The 26,561-nt window shown below is 46.5% G+C and overlaps 1 protein-coding gene across 3 annotated transcripts in view; it reads right to left on the minus strand.

Annotated features, from left to right (window-relative positions):
- CNOT3 (CCR4-NOT transcription complex subunit 3) overlaps positions 1 to 26,561 on the minus strand; it is a 110,119-nt gene that overhangs the window by 53,291 nt on the left and 30,267 nt on the right. For all 3 annotated transcript variants that reach the window (XM_033960647.1, XM_033960646.1, XM_033960648.1), the window contains exons 9-11: positions 3,011 to 3,144; positions 2,380 to 2,439; positions 1,945 to 2,257 (exon numbers count right to left, since the gene is read on the minus strand). In XM_033960647.1, coding sequence (XP_033816538.1) covers positions 1,945 to 2,257; positions 2,380 to 2,439; positions 3,011 to 3,144 — 507 coding nt within the window. The remainder of the gene's footprint in view (positions 1 to 1,944; positions 2,258 to 2,379; positions 2,440 to 3,010; positions 3,145 to 26,561) is intronic.

A 26,561-nucleotide genomic window follows, 5' to 3' on the forward strand; every position in this document is an offset into this window, starting at 1 on the left:
TATAGCACCCCTGAGGTCGGACGGACCCCTAAATCAGGGACAAAAAGACCACTAATCAGATCCAACAGGCCCTAACTAACCAGAGGAAAGACTGCGCAGGCTTACCACCTCTACCTGCTGGAGACTGAGAACAGACTGATTGTAGATGGGACTGCACAGCCCACTTGCACTACTGCCAAAAGTTAATGTGTTCTCAGTCTCCACCTACTGGAAGAGAAGCATAAACCCATCTGTTCTGTGCTGGTCTGGATAGTTGATTAAAGAACAAATAATTATATAGATTTATGTGTGGTGGAATGTCTTATAGAATAAATGTTATTAGTACTAGGATGCTCCATGACGTGCATTGCAAGGAGTTAGTACATATGGAACAGGCCCCCACATGGACTATGTCCACCACTAGTTGCATAATTATGTCCCTGAGCACATCCACTAGTATTTGATAATTGACCAGATTCTTTGGGTGAGTAAAGGCCATGCATGGACCTTCAAACAAATGGTTTATGCATGGCCAATATATGCTAATGTCTTTTAATAATATTGGCTACCGCATTTGCTCTGTTAGGTCAGCACCCAAATGTGTTTCTCTGGGGCTTGTTTGGCTTATATTGGCCATGCATGGGGGACAGCTATATAAGTTTGTGAAGTGAGGGCATTGGGAGGGGGGGGATGTTAATGGGCCAAGACTTCAATGTATTGCCTCTTTGCACAACCTTAAAAAATATGGACAACTGACCTCCTATCTGTTCCATCGAGGCTTGGACTCCTAATGTCTCATTATGCTCCTCTGGAGTTTCCTTTGGTCTTTTCACCCTGGAAACTTTTATTCTGAACTCAATGAAAGGACAATTTATTCATAAAATGTAAATACTGGGAGGAATTTCCCTTGCTGAGCAATAATGTCTGAATCTAGCCTAATCGGAAGCTGAACAAGTGAGTTCTTGGTTATCTTCTAGCAGCTAAAGTTTTGCTTCACCGAGATCCCTTATCTTCTTTTCCAATTCTTCAAGAGAGAAAATTTCCTCAGAGGCTGTATTTGCTGCCCAGTTCCTGAGCCAAAGGAGCAGCCTGGCAGAAATTGATACTGCTATGGTCCTAGGAGGTCATACAAGGCATTGGCAATTAAGTCACAGGTGGCCTCCTTTTAATTGCACTCGCCATCCTATGAGCCTTTGTTTGTACGCTGTAGCCAGCGTAAGCAAGCCCTCGACAGGTTAAGTACTGCAAACTGCTACCTGATGCTGCCTCAAGCCACTTCAAAGGTCTGCTTCAATAAGGATTCAATCTTGTAATTCTGAATGTCTTTCAGGGCCATACTGCCATTTTCTTGAGCTCCAGTGTCACCAAGGAATCCATCATTTGCAGTCTGTTTCTCCTTTCCCTTAGAGTCAACAGATAAAAGTTTACCTATGGCTCTTCCAAATCTGAGGTCGGCCTCTGGAACATCCTACTCCACCAAGATGAGAGCCTCTGTTTGGTGTGCAGAGAAAAGACTTCTAGTTGGTCTGGATCAGGTGTCCTTCCTCAATTAATAACTTAATAAAAACAAACAAAAAAACCTCTCTCAATTCAAGTCTGAAGAAAAAGGGGAACAGTCCTCTTGAAGTCGTCATTCCTGACAGGATCTTTTCTGAACCGCTCAGGCTCATCTGAGTAATCAGTTCTCCAACTAGGCCTAGGAGCTTCATCAACAGACCAAACTGCTCTTCACCTTCTACAGTGCCTTTTGTAGGGCAGGGCTTACACCTCTTAAGACAGAGAAAGAGACCTATCTATTGGCTAAGGGACATAAGCCATTCATTGTGGACTGGTCTGGCGAGTGAAGAGACTGCTACTTACTGTATCTGAATTTAAATTGCTTTGCTGCCCATTGAAAACCAGAGAGTTAAACCCAAACTCATTCTGACCATAAAACCTAGACAACCATCACGGTGTCGGACTCACTTGTGGCACCGTTCTGCTTGCTGGCATTCTGCTGGGTGCTGGGGGGTCGGGGCTGAGAGGTGCTCGAGCTGGAAGGTGGGGGGGCCACTGCCTGTGCATAGGGGGTGGGGGTACCCGGTGCTGGATTGCTTTTGCTGCTGGTGATGGCAGTGCTGTTGTTGGCTGCTGTGCCGTTGCTGTTGGTACCAGGCCCACTGCCCAATGATGACAATGAGGTGCTGGAGCTGCTGGCCATCTGGAAGCCAGAGTTCACTGCCGGCGACTGCGAGTGGTGGCTGTTGTGGGCGTTTTTAGAACCATTCTTTGCTGGTGACTGTGGGAAGAAAGAAAAGAGAAAAATGCTTTTACACACCCAGCTTTAGTTAAGACCTACACTACCTTCTCCCCAGAGAATGAATATAGCAGATAACGGAGATGCGCTTACTCAAGCCTCACCTGACTAACTTCACTATCTGTTGAGCGTCCTCGGATTTTCTTGTCATCTTCTGAGTTCTCCTGGGAGAGAGAAAAGGAGTCAGAAAAATGAGACTGCCCGTAGTGAAACTCTCCCTTCCTGCTATTTTTATGAAGCTGAACTTCCCTGAACCCTTCACACATCTCAGCATTGAGCTTGAAGGCAACTAAGTACATAGACCCAAAAAACTCAGAAGTATATGAAGTGAGCTCCGAGGACCCAGTAGGTGGTTTCAGCTGCAACGGGGAGCGAAACACATAAGCTAGCTCTTCACTAAAAAGAAGAAACTGTGGGATCAGTAATAAATCTTCCCTGTATACATCCCACTCAAATGTGAACCACATAATTTTATCTTGCCATTCAAGTTCACACTCTTCTCACTTGACTGGGGGGGGGGGGGTTATGCCTATGTGAGAATTCTAAAGTACTGGGTTCTGAGGCTTTTCCTTCCATTTATTTAGCTTTTTTTTTTTTTGTAAACAATGGATTAAAAAAATTATAAGAGCTAATTATAAGAGCTAATGCGCAGCTAATGCCTCAGCATTAGGTTCACATCTGAGTGGGATGTATAAGGGAAAACTATAGACTGGCTTCCATGTCTCAATATCTTACCGTGGTACAGTTGGCAGGGCTAGGTGGGATGGGGGAACTGGAAGTGGTGGAGGTGGGAGTGCTGCTGGACTGATTGAAGATATCATCCTCCATGTGGCTGTGGCTAGGTGGAGAGGTGGCTACCAGCGCCTGTGCTAAAAAATAAATGCGACGAGAGAAACCATTGTTAGCTGCATCGCTCTCAGTTACTGGTTGAGAATCTTCCTGCCATCCCCGTCCCCTTTTGCTTCAGTTTTCCTCTCACCCCTTATACCTAGAACAGACTGCATACTCATGGCTGCCTGCTCCGTGCCAGCACCCCCATAACGTAAAATTATTTGACAGCAAACTTACCTACCAAAGCCAAATGTTCAAGTTACCTTCTACAAACTAAGCACAATTCATTCCATCTCATGTACTTAACATTCTAATTTATTTCTTAGTAATCTCACACTACTGTAATTCTATCAAGGTCTCCAACAGAAAGACTCCCAATGTCTACAGATAATTCAAAATAATCACAGGAAAGAAAAAAATATGATCATGTCACTTCTCTATTAAAATCAGCCCACTGATTACCAGTAAAACACTGTTTGGTGTTCAAAGCCCTTAAGAATAACACTATTTAGATCAACTTTATCCTATATAATAAAAGGTTAGCGGCGCATGCGCTTTTAAAAAAGCGTGATTACTGCCGCCGTGGTGTGTGATCCGTGGCCGTGTTCCATTTTAGAACCCGGCCAATGATCACTCTGGCCACTCCCCTCCTCCCGCCCTCACTCACCCTGGAGCCAGGCAAGCTCTCTTCCTGCCCGCGTCCTCGGCAGGGAACACACCTCGGCCCTCATTCGCCGCTGCTGATCCTCCTGTAAAGAGCAGCCTGCGATGGTGGCTGGCTTTAGCGAACCTCGCAGGCCGCTCTCCAACTCGGTAGCACGTTCCCTCTGACGTGATCCCGTGAGTCAGAGGGAACGTGCTACCGAGGCTGGAGAGCTAGAGGCTGGAGAGCGGCCTGCGAGGTTCCCTAAAGCCGGCCACCATCGCAGGCTGCTCTTCAGGAGGATCAGCAGCGTAAGAGGAGCCGCCACCGGCACTTTTAAAACTAACCTTCGGCCGCAGCAGGCCAGCCCGTGGGAAGGGAAGGGGGAGGGGGAGCAGGCCAAATCGCATTAAGAGAAGGGAGGGGCCGAACGGAGCAGGACAGCTCAAGTAAGAGAAGGGAATTGCTTCACAGGGACCTGGAGGGGAAGGGAAATACACTGCTGCTTCTGCAAAGGAAAGTGGGGGGGGGGCTTCACAGAGACCTGGAGGGGAACAGAAATACCGCTGCTGCTTCTGCAAAGGAAAGTGGGGGGGGGCTTCACAGGGACCTGGAGGGGAACGGAAATACCGCTGCTGCTTCTGCAAAGGAAAGTGGGGGGGGGGGGAGGAGAGACAGAAAGAAATACAGACAGACAAAGGAGGCCAGGGAGAGACAGAAAGAAATAAAGACAGACAGACAGACAAAGGGTGCCAGGGAGAGAGAGAGAAAAATAGCAGGAGGGAGAGAGACAGAAAGGAAGGAAGAAAGAGACAGGAACAGGGAGAGAGACATAAATAAAGACAGACAGGCATATATTCTAGCACCCGTTAATGTAACGGGCTTAAACTCCATATTTGCCAAGCAGAAATCTCCATTCTCAAAATCAAAACCTACTAATTCTTTCTACCTTCAGACACATTACTTCTGAAGGGATTGGCGATAAGCTCTTTCGAGCAGGAATCTCTCTTGTGTGTTTAATTTACAGCGCTGTGTGCGTCTGGTAGCGCTATAGAAATAATAATCTTCTCTGTTACAGGTCCATCCCTCTGGAATGTTCTCCCTCTAACATTTAGGCACTTGATAACATTCAAATGTCTACTAAAGACCTTTCTATTTAGGGATCTCTTATTTTTGCCCCTGCCCTGGAAGTTGGGACAGTGATATGCAGAGTAATAAGGGACTGCTTTACTATTATTTCTTCTCCCTAATTTTCCTTATCCCAAGACAAGCAGGCAGCATATCACTGACAGAGCCCCAGTACGGACCACTTTAAAAGTGCATCGCCACTTTAAGACTCTAGAAAGTTTGTGATAGCCTGAACCACGCATGCACAAGTGGCTCCCCGCCCAACGTCCCTCAGTTTTTTAGTTTCCGCGGAGCTGGTAAGATGCACTTCATCTTCTATTTGAAGTTATTTTTTCTTCGCTTGCCTTCCCACTCTCTCGGTTTATGACTTTTTTGTCATAATTTGTTTCTTTAGTTATTGTTCTTTCTTTAAAAACAAAACAGTACAGTCTGTTTCATTTTTCCGTTGTGGGCTCAGGCCCTCTTGGGCCTTATGGACTCTTCTCGCCATAGAGTTTGATTTGTCAACGGCTGTCTTCCCGTCGACGAGTTTCAAAAAGTGTGGTCGCTGTGCTCCGGCCATTTCGATAACTGACCATCACCGTTGGTGCTTGCAGTGTCTGGGACCCGAGCACCGTGCCGACTCTTGCTTCCACTGCTCGTCCCTTCAGAAGCGCACCCTCAAAAACCAGTTGCTTCAGCAAAGACAACTGTTCAGCACCACAATGGACAAGGAGCCCAGTTCATCTCTGACACTGTTTGCGCTGCCCCAAGAGTGGATCCCCAACATTGGCTCCAGTGTCGCAACTCACAGTGGGTAAGCCGGCTAAGAAGCCTTCCCCCACCCCATCTGGGCCTCAGGTCAAACCGTCAGTGAGCCAAGTCCTGTCGACCTCGAGGAGACTCAAAAAATGCTCGGCACCGATTTCAGAGAGTGCCTTGGCATCGGCCTCCTCATTGTTGGAGCGCAGAGCTGCACTGACGGTACCAGCGGTATCGGTGCATTCCCTTAAACAGCAGATTAAAGAATTGCTGCAGGAGGAGTTACAGGAGCAGTTACAATTTCTCCTTCCCGTTATGGCGATGACGGCTCCTCCAGTGCCAGTGAGGTCTGAGCTCTCGACAACAGCACCGACTTTTCAAGAGTCTATATCGGTGCCACCTCACCTGCTTAAGGAACTGGTATCGGAGATGATCCGGCACCGCTCTTCTTCTCAGACATCTTCCGAGACGGTGTCAGTCAGATCAGGCAAGGCTTTAAAGAAAATTAAACATATCGAGTCTTTGACACCCAGTGCTTGGAACTGACCTCCAACAACTCGAAATTCAGACCTCTGGGGTGATTCTGATCAAGAACCCCTTGTATTTGATGATGACGTCTCTTCAGAAGAGGATTCTCATTTACAATCTTCTCAAGAGCCTATTCTCAAATCTGACAAGTCATCTTTTTCCAGATTGTCCGAGACTCTTTCTATCCCCCTCAAGGCTGACTCCAAAAAATCTAAGCAGTTTTTAGATGCCTTAGATTATGACCAGCCGCCCAAGGAGTTTCTAAAGCTGCCTCTCCATGACATTTTAAGAGAGACTTTTTACAAAAATTTAGAAACTCCTTTGATCATCCCTGTGGCTCCTCGCAAACTCGATTCGCTTTATAGGGGGGTTCCCATCCCAGGGTTTGATAAATCTCAGCTTCCTCATGAATCCCTCCTGGTGGAGTCAACTCTGAAGAAATCTGCGGGAGCTAGAGTGTATGCCTCGGTACCTCCTGGCAAAGAGGGTAAAGCAATGGACCGTTTTGGCAAACAACTGTTTCAAAATGCTATGCTAGCCAACCGGTCTGGCAACCATGCATTTCATTTTTCTTTTTATTTAAAGCATTCAGTCAACCAAGTTGCCACTTTTCACAAATATTTACCTGACCGAAAATTGTCTCTTTTTCAACATTCCATTTCTGACTTATTTCAACTTCGTAAGTACATGGTCTGCTCTATTTATGACACCTTTGAGCTCACCTCCCGTGCTGCAGCTATCTATGTCTGTGGCATCTTGCATGGCTTCGGGTGTCAGAACTTGATGTCAACCATCAAGATCGGTTGGCTAATGCCCCTTGTTTAGGGGACAAACTTTTTGGGGATTCTTTGGACACGACCACCCAAAAGTTATCGGCCCATGAAAGCAAGTGGGACACCCTGATAAAGCCTAAGAAGAAGCCTCCACCTTCTCGTCATTTCAGGCAATATTCTTATCAGAGACATTTTGCTGCAAAACCTATGACCCCCAGCTCCTTCTCAACCCAGGAGGCAGAGACGGCAGCAGCAACAACCACCACGTCAGCAGCAGAAACAACAGGCTGTACCTCAAAAATCTACACAGCCTTTTTGACCTGATTCTTCTGAGCATAGTCAATGTCACCATTTTACAAGAACATAAGAATTTGCCGCTGCTGGGTCAGACCAGTGGTCCATCGTGCCCAGCAGTCCACTCCCATGGTGGCCCCCAGGTCAAAGACCAGAGCGCCGAGACCAGCCCTACATGCATACGTTCCGGTTCAACAGGAACCCATCCAACTTTGTCTTAAATCCCTAGAGGGTGTTTTCCCCTATAACAGCCTCTGGAAGAGCATTCCAGTTTTCCACTACTCTCTGGGTGAAGAAGAACTTCCTTACGTTTGTACGGAATCCATCCCCTTTTAACTTTAGAGAGTGCCCTCTCATTCTCCCTACCTTGAAGAGGGTGAACAACCTGTCTTTATCTACTAAGTCTATTCCCTTCAGTATCTTGAATGTTTCTATCATGTCTCCTCTCGGTCTCCTCTTTTCAAGGGAGAAGAGGCCCAGTTTCTCTAATCTCTCACTGTACGGCAACTCCTCCAGCCCCTTTACCATTTTAATCACTCTTCTCTGGACCCTTTCGAGTAGCACCATGTCCTTCTTCATGTACAGCGACCAGTGCTGGACACAGTACTCCAGGTGAGGGCGCACTATGGCCCGGTACAGTGGCATAATAACCTTCTCCGATCTGTTTGTGATCCCCTTCTTAATCATTCCCAATATTCTGTTTGCCCTTTTCGTCGCCGCCACCACACATTGCACGGACAACTTCATTGACTTGTCAACCAGTACTCCCAAGTCTCTTTCCTAGGGGGGTCTCTCCAAGTACCGCTCCGGACATCCTGTATTCGTGTATAAGATTTTTGTTACCGACATGCATCACCTTACACTTATCCACGCTGAACCACATCTGCCATGTCGCGGCCCATTTCTCGAGTGTGTTTATGTGACATTGCAGATGTTCGCAATCCTCCTGCGTCTTCACTCTCTGAATAACTTCGTATTGTCTGCAAATTTAATCACTTCACTCGTCGTACCAATTTCCAGATCATTTATAAATATGTTGAAGAGCATGGGTCCAAGCACTGAACCCTGTGGCACTCCACTGGTGACGCTTTTCCAGTCCGAGTATTGGACCTTGCACAGTACAACCTTTGCTTCAGCCCATCAGAGGACATCTTCAGTTTTTCATAGGTCGTTGGGAGCTCTTAACATCAGACCTCTGGGTCCTCAACATCTATCGTCAGGGTTACTCTCTCCATTTTCAAACCCTACCACCAGACCATCTGTCAAGAGAGTCTGCTTTGGACCCTGCACATTCCTCCCTTCTTCTGCAGGAAGTTCAATCCCTTCTCTTGCTGAATGCCATCGAGGAAGTTCCCCTCAATCAGCAGGCCCGTTACTTCTTAGTCCCCAAGAAGACCGGAGGACTGAGACCCATCCATCTCAACCAATTTCTAGACAAGGAGAAATTCAGGATGCTAACGCTTGCCTTGCTGTATCCTCTCCTCAATCAGAACAACTGGCTATGCTCCCTGGATCTCAAGGAAGCCTACACACATATCCCAATTCATCAGGCTTCCAGGAAGTACCTCCATTTTCAAATCAATCAATGTCAATGCTAGTACAAGGTCCTTCCCTTCAGCCTGACATCTTCTCCCAGAATCTTCACGAAGTGCCTGATTGTGGTGGCCACATCTCTCCAGTCCCATGGCCTTCAAAATCTTTCCTTATCTGGATGGCTGGTTGATCAAGGCTGTCTCTCTCAGGAAGTAGTCCAAGCAACATCTCAGACCATTTCTTTTCTCAAGGTTCTATAAAGTCAACGTCTGCAGTTCATTGGGGCAATCCTAGACACCACTCTCATGAGAGTGTTTCTACATCCAGGTCAACTTCAGGCTCTCATCCGTCTGTCAACAACTGCTTCCTCTTCAATCCATCTCTTCCAGACACATGATGATTCTTCTAGGCCACATGGTCTTAACTATCCATGTAACACCATTGGCAAGACTGCATCTTCGCACTCCTCAACAGACCCTTGCTTCTCAGTGGTCTCAAGCGACGAATCGTCTCTTTTTTTTTATTATTATAAATTTGTTGATTTGTTACAAAATAACAACTTAGGCAATAAACAAATTCAAGAAGAATACATCAAACAAAAAACAAAAAACAAATTATCTTATCAAGTCCACGTTATTATGGGGGCTGATTATCCTGTAGGAGTCTCCAAGAAAATAAGGGGGTTATTCCATGTCAAGTGATCAAGGGCTCCCTGCATGACCATCACGAATTTTGATAAAACTTTATGCACAAAGTCCCACATGTATCAAACGAACTTTGGTAAAGTTTTAGTTTCGCCTGTGGAATATTCATGGAGATATAGCCATTTGTTTGACCCCATTCTGCAATGACATACAGTACGACAGTGACATTCTGACAACTTTGAGACACAATATCTCACGAGCTATGTTTCCAAAAAAAATGAAACTTAGCTACCCTGCACAACTTTTGGAGCTCTATTCAGTGCTACCAATAATAATTTTTGTCGAGCACTGAGTGAATGGCTGAATTACAGTAAACTTGGCCGAAAAAATTAGTGCTCCAAAAAAAGTCAAAGTTTGACATTACTTAGCTCCCACAATAATTGAGTAATAAATGCGAAATTTGGCGCATAATGTCTCAGTACAACGTTGTTTTCAAAAGTACAATTTCAACCTCCAAGCTCTTTCCATTAGTTTACAAATTAAGTGTAAAGTTGCTAATTTGTGTAAAAAGGCCCAAAATAGGGTATTTTCAGCCTGCTTTTACAGAAAAATACCTTTCAGAAACTCTTTCAAATCAGTCTCATTAGAAAGAGCATATTTCAAACCCCCTAGAAAAGTGGGCTTCATTTTTCAACGCTGGTTAACAATGCCCGAAAAAGGGGGACAAAGTTGGGAGATGTCACCATGGCAACGGCCTACGTTTCAACTTACAATTATGTCACTTTTCACACTGTTTTTCCCTGTTTATTTTTACTCAAGCTTTGGGTACAATTATAGTGTTCTTAATTAATGATTATTCCTAACTAGAAATTGAGGTGATAATTTTGTTGCATGCAGATCACAAATTACAACTTGTTTTCTTTTTCAGATCCACATTATTATTAATTCAGTTTAAAATGGATGCCAGTCGATCTTGCCATGTCTAATGATTTTAGAAAAGTGGCAAAAATAAATATCAAGCCAGGTCAGAAACTTTGCAGTAGGTGCAAAGCCCAATACGTTTCAATGAGTGAAGCTACTGCAGCATCTTCATCTTCAGACGATTTTGATATCAGCATCTCCGATGCAGTTGATCAAAGCTTGACTGATTTAGGAACCTCTCCATTGAAAATTTGAAGGTTAGCTAGTAGAGATAAAGCCGGCTATGTGATACGAAAAATTGAACGTGTGCAGAATGTTATAGCCAAGAAGATTACATCTGCTGCTGGAGTTTCAGCTGAAGAAGTTGGGCCGTCTCGTCAGTCTGTAGAATGCAAGTTATGTGAAGATTACACTGACCTCATTGAAGAAATGAAAACGAAAATTGAAATATCCAACAGGTCAATGAAAGTTCAATTATTGACGATGGCCCCAAAAAGTTGGTCAATAAAGGAAACAGCAATGAAGTTTGGCGTTTCAGAGCGCATGGTCAGAACAGCCCCAAAAGTAAAGAAAGAGAAAGGCATTTGTTCTATACCTGATGCAAAAATTGGCAAGTCCCTTCCAAAAGAAATTGCAAATAGAGTTCAAGATTTTTACGAAGACGATGAATTCAGCAGGATATGTCCTGGCAAAAAAGATTGCATTTCAGTCCGCCTCAATGGTTTAAAAGTACAAAAGCAAAAGCGGCTGCTGTTGTGTAATTTAAAAGAGCTGTACGTGGCGTACTGTAACAAATACGGAACTGAAATTGGTTTTTCCAAATTCTGTGAGCTCAGGCCAAAGTGGTGTGTAACCGTTGGTGCATCAGGTGCACACTCCGTGTGTGTCTGCACGACATCAAAATGTAAAGCTCATGCTACAAGGCGCCAATGTCAAAGAGAACTACAAAGTTCTTATGGAAAAAACTGTGTGCGACCTAAATGTCAAGGACTGTATGCTACAACGATGTCAAAACTGCCCTGGTGAAGAAGCACTAACAGCATACCTGGAAGAAATATTCAAGGATTTAGATCCAGAAGAATCAATAGAATTTAAGCAATGGGTTCACGCTGACCGTGAAACATTAGAAACAAGCGTACTAACCATGGACAATTTTACTGAAAGACTTGCAAGCAAGATTTGGAAGTTGACAAGCCACCATTTCATTTCAAAACATCAAAGTGAATATTTGAAGATGTTGAAGACAGGCTTAAAAGAAACGGAAATGATCGTTTTGATGGATTTTGCTGAAAATTACTCATTTGTTGTACAGGATGCCGCCCAAGGCTTTCACTGGGAAAATTCACAAGCTACGGTACATCCTTTTGTTGCATATTACCTCAATGAAGTGGGCACATTGCAAGTTGTAAACTGTTGAATTATTTCTGATCATATGCAACATGATACGATATCTGTACACGTGTTTATTCAAAAGTTGATCGAATTTTTGGTAACTCAAACAAACATTACCAAAATATACTACTTCAGTGACGGCTCAGCTGCATAAAAACTACAAGAACTTTGTGAATTTGTGCAATCACAGAAATGATTTCAACATTGAGGCTGAATGGAATTTTTTTGGAACTAGCCACGGAAAATCACCCTGCGATGGAGTTGGTGGAACAACTAAACGACTGGCTGCCCGGGCTAGCCTCCAAAGACCATCAACGGATCAAATATTGACGCCAAAGGATCTATTTAACTTTTGTGACCAAAATATACACTGAGTTAAATACATTTATGTTCCAAAAGAAGAAATTGAAGAAAGCAAAAAGTTTCAAGAAGAAAGATGGCATGAGAGCAGCACAGTAGCCGGTACCAGAGAGCACCACCAATTTGTACCAGTCGACTCAAACTCGGTTCGTGTCAGCAAAGTTTCAAATGACACAATAAATTTTGTTGCCAAAATTTCTGTTACTGCCATTCCAAATTTGAAAGTGTCCGAAATCTTTCCTGGTTGCTATGTTGCCTGTACTTACAATAATCAATGGTGGATAGGCAACGTTGTTGAAGTCTCAATTGAACAAAATGATGCATTGATAAAATTTATACATCCTCACGGTCCAGCTCATTCGTTTTATTGGCCAGAAAGGCAAGACGTTTGTTGGGTTCCAGAGCAACACCTCAACTGCATGCTTTGTGCCCCTTCAGTTACATCATCCGGCCGCCAATATCAATTTCCAGAAACTGCATTGAAGAAAGTGGCTCAAAAATTTAACAGAATGTTATAAAGATTGCTGGCAGTTAAAATCAAAGTGGACTTCACTTCGGCTTGGGAACCATATAAGATACCCAATTTAGGCTTGGGAACCTAGGATAAGACACCCTAATCATTGGCTTTGGAACCAGAAAGATACCAACAAAAGGCTTTGGAACCTTGACAAAGAAACCAAATGTGAGGCTTGGGAACCTGGACGAAGTGGCCCACCCATGGCTGGTATTGCACAGCTATCGGGCGTGATCCCTATGGCGATGGGGTTGCCAGTTCAAACTCTTGAACTGGTAGTGACAATGTCACCATGGACCAACGCAATAGAGTAGTAGTAATACTACGTCAATACAAAACTGTAACTTTAAAAATGACAGAACTATGTTGAAATAGAGGTTGTTGCCGTGGCAACGTCTCCCAACTTTGTCCCCCTTTTTCAGCCATTGTTAACCTGCGTTGAAAAATGAAGTCCACTTTTCTAGGGGGTTTGAAATATGCTCTTTCTAATGAGACTGATTTGAAAGAGTTTCTAAAAGGTATTTTTCTGTAAAAGCAGGCTGAAAATACCCTATTTTTGGCCTTTTTACACAAATTAGCAACTTTACACTTAATTTGTAAACTAATGGAAAGAGCTTGGAGGTTGAAATTGTACTTTTGAAAACAACGTTGTACTGAGACATTATGCGCCAAATTTCGCATTTATTACTCAATTATTGTGGGAGCTAAGTAATGTCAAACTTTGACTTTTTTTGGAGCACTAATTTTTTCGGCCAAATTTACTGTAATTCAGGCATTCAATCAGTGCTCGGCAAAAATTGTTATTGGTAGCAATGAACAGAGCTCAAAAAGTTGTGCAGGGTAGCTAAGTTTCAGTTTTTTTGGAAACACAGCTCGGGAGATATTGTGTCTCAAAGTTGTCAGAATGTCATTGTCGTACTGTATTTCATTGTGGTATGGGGTCAAACAAATGGCTATATCTCCACAAATATTCCACAGGCGAAACTAAAACTTTACCAAAGTTCGTTTGAGACATGGTGGACTCTGCATATGAAGTTTCATCAAAATCCGTGATGGTCATGCAGGGCACTTTCCAAGAATCTGATCACTTGACATGGAATGACCTAAGGAAAAAAGAAATAGATAACAATATCTCATAACCTCCTAGGTCAGGCTAATAAACACTCTAATTTCACTCAATCTCAACTAGAGTTGCGCGGGGACAGAAATCCCACCTGTCCCCGTCAAAGTACAAACCGTCCCCGTGAGGAATCCCCTCCATCCCCACCCGTCCCCGCAAGGAATCCCCTCCGTCCCTATAAACTTCAGAAATAGCTATTTCATTTAATTATGCTTCTGAATTAAAGGCTCTGGTAGAAACCCATTTACAAATAAGCAAAGAGACTTTATTAATTTGGAAATATTAATTGGGAAGAATACATACTTTGTAAACGGGTTTCTACCAGAGCCTCTAATGTTTATAAATTTTTATCAACACAACTAATATACTACTTTATCCTGAAGCAAAAAAAAAAAAAAAAAAGAAATATAATTTTTTTCCTACCTTTGTTGCCTGGTTTCTGCTTTCCTCATTTTCTCATTCAATTCCTTCCATCCACTATCTCTCTTCTCTCTGCGTCTTCCATTTGTTCTGTTACTGTGCCTTTCCCTTTCGCCCCCCTTCCAAATTGGTCTGGCACTCATCTTCTTCCCTCCGCACCCCCAATGTCTGGCATCTCTGTCTTCTTCCCTGCCAGCGTCTTCTCCCCACTCTCTCTTCCCCATTTCCCTTCAGCGTCTTCTCCCCACTCTCTCTTCCCCATTTCCTTTAAGCATCTTCTCCCCACTCTCTCTTCCCCATTTCCCTTCAGCGTCTTCTCCCCACTCTCTCTTCCCCATTTCCCTTCAGCGTCCTTCTCCCCTCATTTTCCCCATGTCTTGTCAGCGTCCTTCTCCTCCCTCTGTCTTCCCCCTGTGCTTTCAATATCCTTCTCCCCCCTCTGTCTTCCCATGTCCTTTCAGTGTCCTTATCCCCCTCTGTCTTCCCCATGCCCTTTCAGCGTCCTTCTCCACCCCTCTGTCTTCCCCAGTGCTTTCAGCGTCCTTCTCCCCCCTCAGTTTTACCCATTTCCCTTAAGCGTCTTTTCCTCTCCACTCCACCTTTCCTCCCTTCCTGCCCCTTACCTTCGTGGCGCTTCCCCGCCCGCCCGACAACAGAACAGGCTCGGTCCGACAAACCTCCCTGCCCTGAAATCCAGCTGCTGTAAGAAGGTAATTTAGATTCGCGGCTACAGGGCAGGGAGGTTTGTCAGACCAGGCCTGTTGACGGTCGGTAAGGGGAAAGCGCCACGAAGGTAAGGGGATCTGGCTGGCTCTGCACCCCTCCTAAGGCTGCCCCGGGACGGATCGCCCCCCCTTGGTACGCCACTGCCTTGAATTTTTCATACCTGCCCTGCCGCAGCACACAGCCGACCAGAAGTCTTCCCGATGTCAGCGCTGACATCAGAGGGAGGGAGGGCTTTTCTTAAGCCCTCCCTCCGACATCAGCACTGACATCGTGGAAGACTTCCGGTCGGCTGTGTGCTGCGGCAGTGCAAGTAGGGAAAAGAAGACGAGCCTCACGGCTCGAGTGCATCCAACCCCACAGGAACCCCGCGACCCTAGGGGGAGTCCCCACGGGATCCCCACGACCCTAGGGGCGTCCCCACGGGATCCCCGCAACCCTAGGGGGCGTCCCCACGGGATCCCCGTGACCTGAAGGGGGAACCCACGGGTCCCGCAGGATTCCAGTCATCCCCGTTCCCGTGCAGCTCTCTAATCTCAACCTCTGTATTAGTTAAAGGCAATATGTCTAATTTAGGTTTATCTTGAAGAAAAGTTTCTAAGTGAGCTCGATCAACAAATATATATCTAGTATTCCGATATGTCACCAAATACTTAAATGGGAACTTAAGAAAAAATAAAGCTCCCACAGCTACTACGCGAGTCTTAAGATGCAGAAACTGCTTTCTCCTGTATTGCGTCTGTTTAGAGACGTTTGGAAAGACATTTATCTGTTGACCACAAAACAAGGCATTTTTATTTATAAAATATAATTTAAGAATGGCTTGTTTTTCTATTTCAGTCCTAAAGGTGACCAACAATGTTGCTCTTTTGGCTATAAAATCTTTTGATGACTCCAGGAATTGAGAAATATTTAAACCATCAAGTGACACTATTTGATCTTTTCCCCCCTCTTCTGAAACCATTTTGGATCCACTAGGTATATAGTAAAGGTTATCCAGAGAAAAAGTTTCTAACTGAGTTTAACAGAGTATATCCTTCAAATACATTTTTAGTAATTCCAAAGGAGAAAGATAATGAGATATAGGAAAATTCAGAAATCTGAGGTTCCTAGATCTCATAGCATTTTCCATTTTTTCCATCTGCAAATGTAATAAAGTATTATCCTTCACATTAGATGCAGCACAAGATTGCATTACAGACAGATGCTTCCACTTTATCCAATTTCTTTTCTAATACAGCTAATTGAGAATCATGCTCAGCCACCTTATTTGTTATTTCAGTTGAAAATTGACAAAGCTTTACTACTGTGCCCTGTAATGAGTTCTCAATTCTGTTCACTACTGTCCAGACATCTTGAAATTTAAGTTTTATCGCCCAACTCGGGCCTAGTGATAGGTCCTGTAGGCATTGAAACAGGAGTCATTGAAACAAGTTGTTTTCCCAGTAAAGAGTTTTTAGAGCCCAGCTCAAAAGTCGTGGAGAAGTTGAGTCCGAACCAGATATGGAAACGGAGTCATCCTTCTCTAATAAGGATAAGACAGGTTGAGGTGGAGGCATGGGTTCGCCAGATGAGAGAGAGGCAGATTGGGATTGTAAATCAATCTTACCTTCAACAAATGTTCCTGAAACCGAGCAAAGGTGGCGATCCATTGATCCTGTTATGTTACAGTAAGGAATAATCTTAACCTTCCGTTTGCCCATACTTTCCCCCAGCTGCTCCTGGCTCTGAAGGGGCTCAAAAGGGGGCGTATCCTGCCCTTTTGACCATGTCCCTTCGGACACACAGCCTCGGGCACGATTCCGCAGACCGCGTTCCGCAGCTCACTCAGATTTTAATCCTGGGAGAGAGGACCTCCCCTCCCAATCGGCAAATGCCGGGTGGTGGCTGCAGGGGTGCCTGACCAAGAAGAGGAAACACCGGCAGGCTCAGTCAGCCCTCGAATCGTCTCTCACAACATATATCTGTGACATCATCTCTTCTGCAGTCACTTCACTGGTGGATGACCTCTTCCAATCTCTCCAGAGGTCTCCTTTTTCACTTGCTCCCTCATCACAAGATCATCACGACAGATGCTTATGCTTGGGGGGCCCATATGGACAATCTTCAGACTCAGGGTCTTTGGCCCGCCGGGAGCGGAAATTTCACATCAATTTCCTAGAACTCAGAGCAATGTTTTATGCCCTCAAGGCTTTTCATCATCTCCTCTACCTTCAAGTCCTCCTCCTTCGCACATTCAATTAAGTAGCAATCTACTACATAAACAAGCAAGGAGGCATGGGCTCTCTCCTGTTGTGTCAGGAGGCCCAAGAAAATCTGGACTTGGGCGACAGCTCGCAATCTATTCTTGAAAGCTGTCTACATTCAAGGAAAGAATAATTCCCTAACAGACAACCTCACCAGAATTCTTCAGCCTCATAATGGACTCTCAAATCTGCAACTCTCTAGTCCATCTTTGCTCAATGGGACACTCCTCAAGTAGACTTGTTTGCGGCTCCTCACAATCACCAGTTGCCCCAGTTTTGCTCCAGGCTCTACTCTCCTCTCCGTCTGGAAGCAGATGCTTTTCTCCTGGATTGGACGGGCCTGTTTGTATATGCATTCCCTCCAATTCCTCTCATGTTGAGAACTTTGTTCAAGCTCAAGAGAGAAGCAGCCACTATGATTCTCATTGCCCCATGGTGGCCCAGGCAACATTAGTTCTCCCTTCTACTTCAACTCAGCTCCAGAGAGCCCATACCACTTCTAATATTTCCTACTCTGCTCACTCAATCAGGAATCACTTCTACATCCCAACCTGCAATCACTACACCTGACAGCTTGGTTTCTCTCGGGCTGAATCCATCTCACTTACATCTTTCTCAGCCTGTTCATCAACTTATTGATGCATCCAAGAAACCAGTCACTCAGCAATGTTATCAACAAAAGTGGATTTGGTTCTCTTCCAGGTGTCTTCTTCATCATCATGATCTAACTTCATTATCAGTGGATTTGGTCTTGGATTATCTGCTTCATCTGTCCGATTCTGGCCTCAAATCTACATCTGTCAGAGTCCATCTTGGCGCTATTACAGCTTTTCACGTGCCAGTCGAGGGTAAACCTCTTACCGCTCATCCTTTGGTCTCCAGATTCATGAATGGACTTTTCAATGTGAAACCACCTCTCAAGCCTCCTCCACCTGTCGTCTGGGACCTTAATGTGGTTCTTTCCACTTTGATGAAGCCACCATTTGAACCAATGGCCAAAGCTCATCTTAAGTTTCTCACCTGGAAAGTTGTCTTCCTCATTGCTCTTACCTCTGAATTTCAAGCTTTGGTAGCAGATCCACCCTTCACAGTTTTTCATCATGACAAGGTGGTTCTGCGTACACATCTTTATAAGAGACTTGGCAGAGGGTCTCCGAGGCAAAATAACATTATTCGCCGATGACGCCAAACTAAGCAATGTAGTGGGCAAAAGCACAACTGACAAAAACTCAATACCCGACAACATGATGCACGACCTACTCCTACTGGAGCGCTGGTCTAGGACCTGGCAACTCAACTTCAATGCCAAAAAATGCAAAGTCATGCACCTGGGCAGCCAAAATCCATGCACGACTTACACCCTTAATGGCGAGATCCTAGCAAGAACGGTAGCAGAACGAGACTTAGGGGTGATCGTCAGTGAGGACATGAAGACTGCCAATCAAGTGGAGCAAGCTTCATCCAAGGCTAGACAAATCATAAGTTGCATACGCAGGAGCTTCGTCAGCCGTAAGACAGAAGTCATTATGCCATTGTATAGATCCATGGTGAGACCCCATCTGGAGTACTGTGTACAATTCTGGAGGCCACATTACTGCAAAGATGTGCTGAGACTAGAGTCGTTCCAGAGAATGGCCACCCGGATGGTCTCGGGACTCAAGGATCTCCCGTACTAGGAACGGCTGGATAAATTGCAGCTATACTCTCTCGAGGAACGCAGAGAGAGGGGAGACATGATCGAGACGTTCAAGTATCTCACGGGCCGCATCGAGGTGGAAGAAGATATCTTCTTTTTCAAGGGTCCCATGGCAACAAGAGGGCATCCGTGGAAACTCAGGAGCGGGAAACTGCACGGTGACACCAGGAAATTCTTTTTCACTGAAAGGGTGGTAGATCGCTGGAATAGCCTTCCACTTCAGGTGATTGAGGCCAGCAGCGTGCCTGATTTTAAGGTCAAATGGGACCATCACGTGGGCTCTATTCACAGAGAAAGGTAGGGGAGGGACATTAGGGTGGGCAGACTAGATGGGCCGTGGCCCTTATCTGCCGTCTATTTCTATGTTTCTATGTTTCATCCAACGTTTCTTCCTTAAGTTGCCACTGACTTTCATCTCAATCAGTCAATTGTTCTTCCAATGTTTTTTCCTAGCCTCATTATCATACTGGAGAAACTGCTTTACATACTTTGGACTGTAAACGAGCTTTGGCCAATTACATTGACCAGACAAAGCCACATCGAACATCTCCCCAACTTTTCGTTTCTTTTGATCCAAACAAGTTGGGGCATCCTGTTTCTAAATGAACAATTTCCAACTGGCTAGCTGCCTACATCTCGTTCTGTTATGCTCAAACTTGACTGGCACTGGAGAGTCGTGTCACAGCCCACAAAATTAGAGCTATGGCAGCTTCTGTGGCTTTCCTCAGATCTATTCCCATTGAGGAAATCTGTAAAGCTGCCACCTTGTCCTCAGTTCATACCTTCACTTCTGACTACTGTCTGGAGTCTTTCTCCAGATGGGATGGGCACTTTGGCCAATCTGTATTACAAAATTTATTTTCCTAAGGCCAACACTCCCGCCATCCCTTTTCTGTTAGCTTTGAGGTCACCCATACGTGAGAATATGCTTTCTGCTTGTCCTGGGATAAAGCAGTTACTTACCATAAAGCAATGTTACTTACCGTAACAGTTGTTATCCAGGGACAGCAGGCAGCTATTCTCACTAATGAACGATGTCATCCGACAGAGCCCCGATACGGACGTCTCACAAGCATGTGTTGCTTGAAGAAACTTAGAAGTTTCGAGATGCCCGCACCGCGCATGCGCCAGTGCCTTCCCGCCCGATGGACCGGGCGTGTCTCCTCAGTTCAAGTAGCTAGCCGAGAAGCCAACCCAGGGGAGGTGGGTGGGACGTGAGAATAGCTGCCTGCTGTCCCTGGATAACAACTGTTACGGTAAGTAACATTGCTTTATCCCAGGACAAGCAGGCAGGTATTCTCACTAATGGGTGACCTCCAAGCTAACCTCAATGGGATGGAGGGAGAGTTGGCAACTTAGGAGAATAAATTTTGTAACACTGTTTGGCCAAACTGACCATCCCGTCTGGAGAAAGTATCCAGACAATAATGGGAGGTGAATGTATGAACCAAGGACCAAGTGGCAGCCTTACAAATCTCCTCAATCGGTGTCGATCTGAGGAAGGCTACAGAGGCTGCCATTGCTCTGACCTTATGGGCTGTAACCTTACAGGGAAGGGATAATCCAGCCTGGGCATAGCAGAAAGAGATACAAGCCGCCATCCAGTTGGAGATGGTGCGCTTCGATACAGGTCGTCCCAACTTGTTCAGATCAAACGAGATGAAAAGTTTAGGAGCAGTTCTGTGCGGTTTGGTGCGATCCAGGTAGAAAGCAAAAGCACGTTTACAGTCCAGAGTGTGAAGAGCTGATTCACCATGATGAGAGTGAGGCTTTGGAAAAAACACTGGAAGTACAATGGATTGGTTTAGATGAAACTCAGAAACCACTTTAGGCAGGAATTTCGGATGAGTGCGAAGGACCACCTTGTCATGATGGAATACTGTGAAAGGTGGATCCTCCACTAAGGCCTGAAGCTCACTGACCCTGCGAGCAGACGTGAGGGCCACCAGAAAAACCACTTTCCAGGTAAGATACTTAAGTGGAGCCCTGTTGAGAGGTTCAAACGGAGGCTTCATGAGCTGAGAAAGGACAACATTGAGATCCCAAACCACAGGAGGAGGTTTGAGAGGAGGATTAACATGGAAAAGTCCTTTCACAAATCTGGAAACCACAGGATGAGCAGATAGAGGTTTCCCTTGTAGAGGCTGATGGAAAGCCGCAATAGCACTCAGGTGGACTCTTATAGATGTAGACTTGAGACCAGACTGAGACAGGTGTAGAAGATAGTCCAACACAGAGGATAGTGAAGCTCGCTGAGGCTCCTTGGAATTGGACAAACACTAGGAAGAAAATCTAGTCCACTTCTGGGAGTAGCATTGTCGAGTAGCAGGCTTCCTGGAAGCCTCCAAAACATCCCTCACCGCCTGGGAAAACTGGTGAGGGGTTACGTTGAGAGGAACCAAGCTGTCAGGTGGAGAGACTGCAGGTTGGGATGAAGCAGTGATCCTTGATGTTGAGTAAGTAGAGAAGGAAACACTGGAAGAAGCACCGGCTCTCTGCTGCTGAGTTGAAGTAGAAGGGAGAACCAAGGTTGCCTGGGCCACCGAGGAGCTATCAGAATCATGGTGGCCTGGTCTGATTTCAACTTGACCAGAGTCTTTTGAATGAGAGGAAATGGAGGAAACGCATACAGAAAGCGATTCCCCCAATCCAACAGAAAGGCATCTGCCTCGAGGCGATGAGGAGTGTAGATCCTGGAGCAAAACTGAGGCAGTTTGAAGTTGTGGGGAGCCGCAAAGAGGTCTATCTGAGGCGTCCCCCATTGTGCAAAGATCCGATGAAGGGGGTTGGAATGGAGAGTCCATTCGTGAGGCTGGAGGAGACGACTCAAGTTGTCTGCCAAGACATTGTCCTTCCCCTGAATGTAGACAGCTTTGAGGAAGGCATTGTGGCGAACCGCCCAATCCCAGACTCTGAGAGCTTCCTGACATAGGGAGGCCGATCCCGTGTCCCCCTGCTTGTTTACATAATACATGGCGACCTGGTTGTCTGTGCGGATGAGGACCACCATGTCGTGAAGCAGATGTTGAAAAGTTTGAAGAGCATAGAAGATGGCTCTGAGCTCCAGAAGATTGATTTGATGGAGGCGGTCCGCACTGGTCCAGAACCCCTGAGTGCGAAGCCCATCCAGATGAGCTCCCCAGGCATAGGTCGAGGAATCGGTTGTGAGAACCTTCTGGTGAGGAGGAGTGTGAAACAGCAAACCTCTGGATAGATTCGAAGAGGTCATCCACCAAAGTAGAGACTGCCAAAGAGCAGGAGTGACTATGATGTGTCGAGTCAACGGGTCTGACACTTGAGTCCATTGTGAAGCTAGGGTCCACTGAGGAATTCTGAGATGGAGCCTGGCAAAGGGTGTCACATGAACTGTAGAGGCCATGTGGCCCAGGAGGACCATCATGTGTCTTGCTGAGATGGACTGGCGAGAAGATACAGACTGGCAGAGATGAAGAAGAGCATCCATGCGCTGCGGAGGAAGGAATGCTCGAAGCTGAATGGTGTCCAGTACCGCCCCGATGAAGGGAAGGGACTGAGTAGGCTGCAGATGAGATTTGGGGAAGTTGATCTCAAAGCCCAGGCTCTGCAGGAAGCAGATCGTGGTCAAGGTCGCTGAAATGACCTCTGGAGCTGACGGGGTCTTGATGAGCCAGTCGTCGAGGTAGGGAAATACCTGAAGACCCCTGTTCCGGAGTGCCGCGGCCACCACCACCACCAGACACTTCGTGAAGACTCTGGGAGATGAGGACAGGCCAAAAGGAAGCACTCGATACTGCAGATGTAGATGTCCCACCCGAAATCTGAGGAACTTGCGGGAGGCCGGATGAATGGGAATGTGAGTGTAGGCCTCCTTGAGATCCAGAGAGCATAACCAGTCGTTCCGCTCGAGGAGGGGGTAGAGAGAAGCAAGACCTCTCCTTTACCAAAAACTTGTTGAGGACTCAAAGGTCCAAAATGGGCCGCAGATTGCCCATCTTTTTCGGGACGAGGAAATACCGGGAGTAAAACCCCCGGTTGTGCTGGTCCACCGGGACCGGCTCGATGGCCCGAAGCCAGAGCACAGCCTGAGCCTCCTGAAGGAGAAGGGAGGTCTGCGTCAAGTTGGAAGGATACTCTCTTGGAGGGTGGTCCGGAGGGATCCGATGGAAATGAAGGGAGTATCCTTCTCTTACGATGGAAAGGACCCAGAGGTCGGTGGTAATAGCCTCCCATCGATGGTAAAAATGATGGGGGCGACCCCCGATGGGAAAAATAGGGGGATGCAGAACGAGATCGGTTATGCTCCCTGGAAGAGAGTCAAAAAGGCTTAGTAGCCTTCGGTGCTTCTGCTGAGCTTTCTGGGGAGGCTGTCTCTTCGCCGGTTGTCTTGCAGCAGGAGTTTGACGAGGGGTGTAGCGCCGCTGATAAATCAAAGGCGGTCTAGAAGGTCGAGACTGCTGAGGCTTGGGCTTAGGCCGAAGAATAGATTGAAAAGACTTTTCATGATCCGAAAGTTTCTTGGTAACAGTCTCGATAGACTCATCGAATAGATCGGCGTCCGCACAAGGCACATTGGCAAGTCTGTCTTGTAGGTTCGGATCCATGTCAATCGTTCGAAGCCATGCCAATCGACGCATGGCCACGAAGCAGGTGGCAGCACGTGCCGAGAGTTCGAAGGCATCGTACAAGGACTGCATCAGCTGGAGACGTAGCTGGGAAAGGGAGGCTACCACTTCCTCGAACTCGAATCGAGCCTGAGAATCAATGTAAGGAGTAAATTTGCGGAGCACCGGCAAGAAGAACTCCAAATATGAAGAAAAAAAGAAATTATAATTGAGCACTCGAGACGCCATCATAGAATTCTGGTAGATCCTCCTACCGAACTTATCCATCGTTCTCCCTTCTCGTCCCGGTGGCACAGAGGCATAGACTTGGGAGGGATGGACTCGACCAGCAGGGATTGGTGAGAGAGTTGAGCGCCCTCAAACCCTTTGTGATGAACAATGCGGTATCTGGCATCCAATTTGCTCGGGACCGCAGGGATGGAGTACGGCGTTTCAAAACATTGCATGAATGTTTGATCCAGCAATTTATGTAGAGGAAGCCGAAGAGACTCCGCAGGAGGATTAGGCAAGTGCATGGTGTCGAGATACTCTTTAGAATACCGAGACCCAGTGTCCAAAGTCACATCCAAGTCATCAGCCATTTGCCTGAGGAATGAAGAAAAGGACAACTGGTCCGCCAGTATGGGCCTTCGAGACGAACTGGAGGAAGTAGAAGCCTTAGGATCCAGAGAGATTTGGGATCGACAAGGAGAATAAGAGGTAGATGGTTCCTCGTACTCCGGCCCCTCCGGGGGAGATAAATCCGATGAGGAGTACCCCAGACGTGGCAGCTTCTTCTGCGGCGAAACCTCAGAATGGCGCGAGGAGTGCCGAGATGAGTGTCTGGATCGATGTCCCTCCCGGTGCCGGGAGGGAGAGCGGGAACGCCTATACTTTGCATGGTCCCCCAAAGCTTCCAGTGAATGTATGGGACTGGAAGCGGTAGAGCGAAGGGGCGGAATGGAGGCCGCCTCACGCGATGCAGTCCAGGCCTGGTATGGAGTGCGGAAGAACTCTTCCTGTGATTTACTATGCCCAGGACTTCGATTATCAGTCGGAGGAACGGCACCGTGAAGGCGCGGAGGCGTAATGGGCTCTAAAGGAGGCATATCGCTAAAGGAGGCCTGCCTCGAGGAACCAGCCGCCCTCCGCCGCTCCTCCTCGTCAAGCAACAAGATCGATCGACGAGAAGGAGGAGGAGGGGGCGGCCCGCCCCCTGGGATTGGGACCGGGAGGTCACCCTGGATGGAGGCGATTAACCTGGGTCCCATAGTCTGCATGAGCTCGACGAACTGAGCTTCCAGCAGGGACCGCAGCGAAGCCGATATGGAGGGATCCGCACCGAAAGGGGGTCCTCCTGCACGGTCTTCGCGCTCCTTCGTGGTCGAGTGCTTCTGCTTGGTAGCCTTCGGCACTTTAATGACCACCGGTGGAATAGTGGAAGGCGGTACCTGAGCCGAGGAGACGGGAACAGGCACCGGCGTCGAACTCGTGGCCGAAGTCGGGGTAAACGAAGCCGGCTTCAAAAGGCCTGGAGTAGCAGGAGTATTCGCTGGTTTCGCATGGACAGGCGAAGCGGCCGATGAAGTCGAAGCTGAAGGTTCCTTAGCAGCTTCCATCTTGAACATCGACTCCCACACAGGCAGCGCCGCTTAAACGCTCGCGCTGTTAGAGTGGAACAAGGCCGGCATGATTTCGGGAAATGTTCTGGACCAAGACACTGCAGGCAGCGTCGATGCGGGTCCGTCAGCGAAATCGCACGCTGGCACTTGCTACACTTTTTAAAAGTCGGCCAGGACATAGGCCGAAAAAGCTCCGCCGCTAGATCGAAGGAGCTGGGCCTGAGGCACGTGGCCGACCCGGCCGACTCGCCGGAAGAAAAAAATTTTTTTTTTAAAAAAAAATAAAAGAAAGAAAGAAAACACACGAAAAGAGGAAAAGAAATCCAAAATCGCGGAATTAGAAGGCAATAAAACGGGAATTCAGTCAGCGCAGAATTGAAGTAAAACTCAGCTCCGCGGAAAGAAAAGAACTGAGGAGACACGCCCGGTCCATCGGGCGGGAAGGCACTGGCGCATGCGCGGTGCGGGCATCTCGAAACTTCTAAGTTTCTTCAAGCAACACATGCTTGTGAGACGTCCGTATCGGGGCTCTGTCGGATGACATCACCCATTAGTGAGAATACCTGCCTGCTTGTCCTGGGATAAAGCACAGTTATTTACCATAACAGATGTTATCCAGGGACAGCAGGCAGATATTCTCACTGATGGCGACGTCACCGACGAAGCCCTGATACGGACCACTTTTAGAATTTAAAAGTTTGCGATAGCCCGAACCACGCATGAGCGAGTGCCTTCCCGCCCGATGAGGGCACAAGATCCTTCAGTTAAGATACACCAGCTAAGAAGCCAACCCGGGGAGGTGGGTGGGTTGTGAGAATATCTGCCTGCTGTCCCTGGATAACACTTGTTACAGTAAGTAACTGTGTTTTATCCCAGGACAAGCAGGCAGCACATTCTCACTGATGAATGATTTCCAAGCTAATAGAGATGGGATGGTGGGAGAGTTGGCCAAAGAAAATATAATTTGAAATACAGAGTGGTCGAAGTGCCCATCCCGTCTGGAGAAAAAATCCAGACAATAGTGAGAAATGAAGGAATGAACTGAGGACCAGGTGGCAGCTGTACAGAGTCCCTCAACAAAAGCTACCAGAACTCGAACACCGTAGACTGCGACACGATTTCCCCGTGCCAGTCCAGTGTGACTATAGCAGAATGAGAAGCAGGCAATCAGCCAGCTGAAAACTGTTCTCATGAATATAGGATACCCTAACTGGGTTGGATCAAAAGAAAGGAAAAGTTAGGGAGAAAATCGCTGCGGCTTTGACTGGTGAATTAAGGAGGTCAAAAGCCCATTTACAGTCCAAAGTATACAAAGCAAGTTCTCCTGTAGGAGAACGAGGTGAAGGAAAAAACACAAACAGAAAAAGAGACTGAGTGAGTTGAAAATTGACAAGTTGTAGAAGAGAGTTTGGACATATACACAGAACCACCTTGTCATGATGAAAAAATGTGAAGAATGAATCTGCTATTAATGCTTGTAACTCACCAACCCTCCCGGCAGAGGTGAGAGTAATAAGGAAAACCACATTCCAGGCAAGAAACTCAAGATGAGTTGATGCCATTGGTACAAATGGTAG

Source organism: Geotrypetes seraphini, chromosome 10 (assembly GCF_902459505.1).
Source record: "Geotrypetes seraphini chromosome 10, aGeoSer1.1, whole genome shotgun sequence".
Classification (NCBI taxonomy): Eukaryota; Metazoa; Chordata; class Amphibia; order Gymnophiona; family Dermophiidae; genus Geotrypetes; species Geotrypetes seraphini.